Source organism: Antrostomus carolinensis, unplaced genomic scaffold (genome assembly GCF_000700745.2).
Source record: "Antrostomus carolinensis isolate BGI_N321 unplaced genomic scaffold, ASM70074v2 scaffold9035, whole genome shotgun sequence".
In the NCBI taxonomy this organism is placed as follows: Eukaryota; Metazoa; Chordata; class Aves; order Caprimulgiformes; family Caprimulgidae; genus Antrostomus; species Antrostomus carolinensis.
Window position 1 is genome coordinate 46,910 of NW_010314212.1, and position 7,530 is coordinate 54,439.

General features: G+C 36.2%; 1 protein-coding gene across 1 annotated transcript in view; it reads right to left on the reverse strand.

The window, feature by feature from the left end:
• The window catches only part of POLR3A (RNA polymerase III subunit A), a 36,798-nt gene extending 29,540 nt beyond the window's left edge, over positions 1-7,258 (reverse strand). The window contains exons 1-9 of the mRNA XM_010167565.1: positions 7,129-7,258; positions 6,455-6,592; positions 5,737-5,908; positions 4,268-4,422; positions 3,064-3,303; positions 2,235-2,397; positions 1,907-2,043; positions 1,252-1,355; positions 410-551 (exon numbers count right to left, since the gene is read on the reverse strand). Coding sequence (XP_010165867.1) covers positions 410-551; positions 1,252-1,355; positions 1,907-2,043; positions 2,235-2,397; positions 3,064-3,303; positions 4,268-4,422; positions 5,737-5,908; positions 6,455-6,592; positions 7,129-7,245 — 1,368 coding nt within the window. The 5' untranslated portion in view covers positions 7,246-7,258. The remainder of the gene's footprint in view (positions 1-409; positions 552-1,251; positions 1,356-1,906; positions 2,044-2,234; positions 2,398-3,063; positions 3,304-4,267; positions 4,423-5,736; positions 5,909-6,454; positions 6,593-7,128) is intronic.
• Between the last annotated feature and the right edge of the window lie 272 nt (positions 7,259-7,530).

A 7,530-nucleotide genomic window follows, 5' to 3' on the forward strand; every position in this document is an offset into this window, starting at 1 on the left:
TAGATACATAAGTCAAAATTTCTGATTCTAGGACTTAACCAGAAACTGACAGAAATTGTACTTAGTTTATATTATACAAATGTAACAACAACTGCCTTTATGAAGAATTTACACAAATTTATACAGAACACAGAATGCCTTTGTAGAGATCACATGAACTCTACAAAAATAAAACGCTTACACAAGAACAGATACCAAGGTCAATTACAGCTATTAACAGAATTTTGCAGACAGCATACTGCCTAGTTACACATCAGTTCCCATGCAACAGCACTGTATTCATGCTCGTCCCCACAGTGTTTCAGAAGCAGCTGTTTATTTTTGTGTATGTAAGAGAAACACTAGCAAAGGTAAATCACTCAATATTCAGGGATGCACTACCTGTATGTTAGGCTGTGCGTGCACTTACAATGTGAGCCATAATGCTCAGCTTATGTAGAGAGGGTTGTCGGTTGAACAGGACTATGTCACCATCTATAAGATGACGCTCCACGATATCACCAAACTTCAGCTCCTGGGCCATCTTTTCTCGATTTCCATATTTCAAAAATCTTATAGTAACACATAACAATAGTCAGAAAAAATGGCATAAGAAATAAAGACAGAAAAATGTAAAGACAATTGAAAATAAATTCTGTGTTTATAATGCAAGTTCTTGCATTACATGTTGGAGTATTGGTATTATAACAACTAGAAGACAAAACTGGTGTGGATTGCACCATTAAACATCGGCCCTGCTCTCATTTTAAATAATGAATGTATTTGGGTCATTAGTTAACAAAGCTACAGTTAATAGTACAAGTAAGAAAATGACCATCTATAAAAATAAAGAATTTGTTTCAATTTTATCAGGGAGTATAGGGAGTTTCACTCATCAACTGTCACTTCTTACTACCCATATACTGACTGCAGATCAGCTCTCCCATGAAAACAGCCAGTACCATCTGCCCCAAACTGCCTGTTTCCACTTACCTCTGCACTACATCCTCTATTACAAATCAGAGAGACTCAGTCATAAAAAAAATAAATTAATTGCAGTTCACTACCATTAGTATGTACACTTAAGTTTAAAACCAGCAGATTATCTCCTCAGACTCAGTGCACAATTTCTTTTTAGATAATGTCAACTTTTTTGTTATTGTCCTTTATGAAACATTCTAAAAATAAATGTTGATCCCTGTTTTCACACAGCAGTAAGAACAAATTGATGGGGAGATATAATAAGAGAAATATTACAGATAAGCAGGATACCTTTTCATCTGTGTGTGCCTTTGCTGTATGAAGTTGGCTCCAGGATGGACATCAGGACCATTACGGACAAGTTTCCTCATAAAATTAATATTTGCCTTGTTCACCTGTTGCATAAAGACTTCAATCAGAAACAAATGAAAAACGTTTCAAAATCTCCTATTTTTGCTCGTGGCTTTTGTGTTTTCAGATTTTAGGCTCAACTGAATCACCCTCACAGCCTCCAGCTGCTGAAGGGAATAGGCAGGAAGGAATAGAGGAGGAAAACATAAGCCAATCTTAGAGCAGAACATCAGAGTGAAATTAAATAAAAAATCTGGGAAGTAAATTCAGAAATAAAAATACCCAACCACTCTTTAGACAGATAAACCAAGAAACATGAAGCTATGCATGAGTTCAAAAAACATCAAGTAAAACTCTTCTCTCTTGACATGTCACTCCATATGCCTTCACAGAACTCAAATGTATCTGATAATACAACTTCCACTCGCCAGCAGCAACAAAAGTGGCAAAGCATCACTGAACAACATTTTGAACATAAAAGCAATACATTAATTTGCTTTAACAGTGAGGCTATAAAGAAGAACAACACTGACGTCTGTTTTAAAAAAAAACAAAAACAACAAACAAAAGGCATAGAAAATACTTTAGTTCTTACCTTTTCAGGAAAAGTTAGTATTTTAGCAACATGAATAGGCACTGCTACTTCATCTATTCTTAAGTTAGGATCAGGTGAAATGACTGTTCTGCCAGAGAAATCCACTCGCTTTCCAGACAGATTGCCTCTAAACCGACCTAACAAAATAAGCAAGTGAAAACTTTATATTAAAGTTGCTTTCAAAATGTTATCTGTTAACATAGCACATCAGAACATCTTTTAAGTACATCACTGAAGCACAGCACAATAGTAGCCACGAGATGCTCTGGAATAGCAAATATTTGTGGTTTAATTAGAAAAATAATAAAAAACAACTTTCTAGACAAACCTTGCTTTCCCTTAAGTCTCTGAACAAAACCTCTGGTCCACTTTTTAGGTGCCATGTTGAGAGGAATTCCTGAGAGCTCACTGTTAATGTACAGGGCACACTGCAGTTGAAGAAAGTCCCAGTCTTCCATAATCATCTGTGTTTTGGCTCCTGATATCCTATGCTAAATAAAATAGTCATTGAGTTCAAAAGTAAATATAACAACCCATGTTAAACTAGCAAAGAATTTTTCTGATATGAATACTGCTCTTCTTTCAAAATAATATTAAAAAAATCTTCATATACATTGGAATGAAAAAGGGGAGATAACCTTGTAACAGAATGCATATTGCTATCGCATAAGGCCATTCACAAGAGAATCTGGCAAAAAAAATTTTTTTACTAGCATCAGCTTTGGACAAACACCCACAAAACTATGTGTTTGTTTAAAATACATGTTTCTCAAGACCAGTTTTGAAAAGCCTGAAAAGTATTAGTCCAGTAGAACTGTTCTTCTAAACAAATGACAGATTCTCAAATTTACTTCTAGTCTCAATTTGATAACCATGCTAACTGAAACCTGTTTTCTTAAGGACAGATGGTGCAATAAAGAAAGGACAGTTATAGTAAAATAAGATCTTCAGCAGGTCCTATACTGCAAGCAGCCAGTCAGCCAGCTCAGTTTGAAACAAGTTTATTTCTTTCAATAAAATGTCAAACAAAACAGAAGTGCATTACAGACCCCTTCCTAGATTGTAAGCAGAGAGAAAAGTAAAAGCACCTGCTATATTCAATTCTAACCAAATCTTTTCAAAGGTAACAGTCTCTCAAAGCTTGGAGGATGACTCACCTTTTTTATTACATCATTGAGGAAAATTATCTCTGTCAGTTTCATTGTCAAGTCATCTTCGTTGGTGCCAGACTTCAAGTCACTCACAACAGAGGGTCTAATACAAAGTGGAGGCACTAAGAGTCGTGTGAGGATCAAATCTGAAGGTTTGCCAGCTTCTGGGTTCATTAGAAGCAGAGGGATGTCTTCTGCTGGGATCCTTTTGAAGAGGTTCAACACTACTAAAGGATTCAAGTTTTCCTACAAATTCCATTGGAGAATGGGGAGAACAAGCCATCATGTAACAGTTCCAATGCTTCCTTCCCTCCCTCCTCCCCTCATTTACTGACTGTTCAAAAATAAAGTATTTTAAAAAGACAAAAAGCTAAGAACTAATAATGCAAACAAAACTATGTTTCATTCTGAACCAATGCTTTTAGCATCTCAGGTACTAACTTGCCATTTTCTTTTTTTCTTTTTTTTTATTTTTTTCCTTATACATCAGTGTTTACTTCTCATCACAATACTTTTTTTGTTTTTAAACAGTTAACTGAGTATTTCATACTTATTTGTCAAAGCAACTCAATAAACCTCTTACAATAAAATTATAGTACATTGTATTCATTTTATTAGTAGGAACTCACATGAATTACTGTACTTTCTAGACTTTTTTAAAAAAAACCCTAATTTCTCTCTTTTAGTAGAGCTACTGCTGCAGTGTAAAACTCCAGATATTTGTTACTTTTTCTGTCTAAATATGTACCCCAAGATCTTCCCAGCTTTCAAAGAGCAGAAGGAAACAAAACTGCAGATAATGCAAAGCTGAATAAAACAAAAAGGTTAGATAATTAAGTCTCTTCTCTCCTTATCAACGTTAAGTATATTCTGAAGAAAAAAAAACCAAACCAAAACCAACCCTGTGTATTTTAATAATCTCAGAGTTACAGTAAATCTACATGTACATGCAGAGCTTCTACGGGCCTACACCAAGAGTATTCCCTCCTTCACAGACAGAAAGCTATGTAGCAGAACATACCAATAAACTAAATTTCTCATTTTTGCAAAGTTAACATTATTGCAAAAAATGCAAGTATTCTTCAAGTGTCTTTTGGCATATGAAAATCTTGGATCACCACAAGGCTTAAGCTTCTATACCGAAAACCTTTGAGGAGTTTTATTTCAAACAAAAAAACTAGTAGAAAATTTAACTCATAATAAAATTCACCTGAGCTCTTCCCAGTAAGGGTTCTACTTCTTTGTTATATTCTATGGCAGTTTCAAAGGACTGGAAAAAAGTAGATACTATCGGATCTACCACTTTCTTATTGGTCTTGTACTTTTCATGTATTATTTTCAACAAACCACACTTCTTCACAGTTCCTGCAAGCAAATAAATGCGGGTTGATTTTTTTTCTTAAACATCACCACCACCACACACACACAGAAAAAATACCCACCACATAAACCAAAACTTAAAACAAGTAAGCTACAGTTCCAAAACTAGTTAAACCTTCAGTGAATACAAGAATAAAATAAAACTTTATTAACTTTATTAACCAGTTTCTTAAATTCACAAAACACAAAGAAGACAACCAGGTCATGTCTCCTTGTATAGCTGGCTTGGTGTGCCTAGATCATGATGTGGCTTCTGGAGCTGAAAGCAGGTGGCTTAGCCCACCCTTTAATTCAGCTTCCCCTCAATCTCAGCAGATTTTTTTCGTTAAAGTAGAAATTCCCACACGAAAAACTGGACTGAGATGTGCCATTTCTATATGATCCCACTATCTTCTCAAGTAATTTTGGAAGTGAATTGTAAGAAGAATGTGAAAACTATTATGTCATGTAGGTAACATTCATAAAGCTTCCACAGACTAGTACAAATGCTTTCCAAACTCAATTATTTTTACTGAAGTGTGCTGACCTACCACTTAATTTTATAAATGCCTATTGTTTGTGCTCCGTATATGTGGCACTCACAATGAAGTAGCTCTCTCTCGTTATTTATTCAGGCTGTTGATCATTATTAACTAAGAACCCACAGTTTTAATGAGTTAAAAATGTAAAATTTTAAGTTAGGAATTAACTGCCTACTATGAATCTGTAACACTGCAAGTCCTTTAACAGCAGTTATCACTTTATCAGAGTACATGAAGAAAAAATAAATTATTTTGAAAACAAATGTGAAATCTTACTGAGATACTATGCCTCGAAGAACACTTCAGCGCAACCCAAGATCATCACAGCCCAAATACTGCCAAACTGCAGAACATACCTTCCCAGAGGATGACTAACACATCTAATATTAAGAATGATAATTTAATATAGTGATGAAAAATGAAGTTCAATCAAAATCAAAGTCTACAAATGCTTCTATGTTAAGGTACTGATCACTGACAATAGTTCCCAATATTTTAAAAAGCATGTTTAACACAGGGATTTTTTTGCCATCATTCAAGTATCAAACAATAATTACTGCCATGAAGAGATATCACATGAAACAAAATAAGCAACTAGGACAATGTCTCCACACAAATGAGATGTGAGCAAGCACTTGATTCTTTATAAAGGTCAGAGAGAACACTCATTAGCTGTGGAACAAACAAGGATATTCAAGATCTTGATGTTCCTCACAGCTGCAAAGGTAAAAACCATCACAGTAGACAACCATCTCTAACTGCTAATGCCAACACTCACCATTAAAGGCACCACAGTAGGGACAAGTGTTTTTCTTTCGGCACTTTTCAGACACTTTCTTTTTCAGCCCTCTCTTCTGAAGATACGTAAGGCCAGGCCGCTTCAGGTAATCTGAAAATTGTTTTTTTTCTTCCACTGACAGCATGATATGGCAGCAGGTTTTGCAGATCATCTAAAATGTAAACACATATAAACACAGTTGTTTAACAGACACATGCAGAGTTGTAACATCCTCTACTATAACTTAAGCTCTTCAACAGAGGGCAGTTTTTTGAATGAAATGCAATGATCTTGTTTGAAAGACCAATTCATATGCTGTAATACACAAAAAAAAGTACATGGAAAAAACCACAGTCAATGAGGCAAATCCTTATCTAAGCTCTGCAGGATCTTAAAAATTCATATAAAGCAAAGACAGCTGTGATTTACTGGGGTGTCCTAAAAGGCAAGTTATACTGTGTACATTTAATTCAAACTACTACAGAAAAATAAATGATTAAATGAATCAGTCCGAGTTTATATAAAATAAAATTTATGTATTTAGGTCATCAAGTCTGGTATTTAAAGATATTTCTTTTAAAAAACACAAGGTGCATAAAGATAACATTTATAGTACAACCTTATTTTGGTCTTCTTGATCACTCTTTTGAGCATCATCTTTTCTGATAGTTTCCTTTTTCTAGACTAGAAACTGACGACAAATCATAATCATGTTTACCTGTAAGATGCCTATAACAGCTTTGAAGTATCCAACGTGAAAACATGGCAGTTCTAAGTCAATGTACCCATAATGGCCTAAACAGTCAGCTAGATTTTTTCCACAGGTTTCACATGGCCGGTCTTTTTCACTGGTTCCCTTTGGGAGGAGAACAACACACACAAAGGAAAAAGAAATTACCTGTAGCAACTGATTACACAGAAAATACAATAGTCCTTAAGCTAGGCAGCTATCCTGACAGCAGACTCCTTCCTTTTTCCCAGCATCAGAAGCATGTCAGTAGCATTACATTCATTCCAGTCCCTAAGAAGAAAAATACCTTTCACACCCAGCCCCTACTGAAACAGTGACATTAACTCATACAGCTCTCGTAACTGATCTACAGCCCACTAAACTGCAATTAGGCATTTTGTCTCTGGGTGTCCCAACCAGTAGGCAGAAAGAACTCATCTTCTGCCTCAAAAGACTGCTTTCCTGAACCACTCAAAAGCATGAAGGAAGCAGCTGCCACTGCAGCTACCAGTCTGTGCAATTCAAGTAAAGACACATTTGCACATATTTTGGATGAACAGTAAATTTCAGTCATTCCAACTTATTTTTAACTACTTCAAATAATTCTACAAAAAGGGTCTGGGAAAACAACGAAAAAGGCGGGGGAGGGGGAAGGTTCTCACCATGCGATGGTCGAGGACTCCATACTGCAGCGGAGAGTGATGGTTGTCCTGACTATACAAGTTTTTGCTGACCACCTGAATGTGAGCTTGCTGACGCATCTCCTCTGGAGATTTCATGCCAAAACAGATGTGGCTTCTGGAAGGGAAATTCCACATGTACATATGCACATACCCGCATGTATGCTGAAATATTTATAACTTTATTTATACTTACACCTACAGGCACGCACACGCGTGGGTATTTAAAAGCAACGCGGAGGGGGCTAAGTTACTTCACGCCATTGCTGAAGCAGGTTCTGTTTGGGTAACTACAAAAGCCAGAGCTGTTCTGCAGTGGGTGGCGGTTTGTACCTGGGGGATCCATCCACGTTCTGGGGTGACCCCGCGGGAGCTCACACGCCC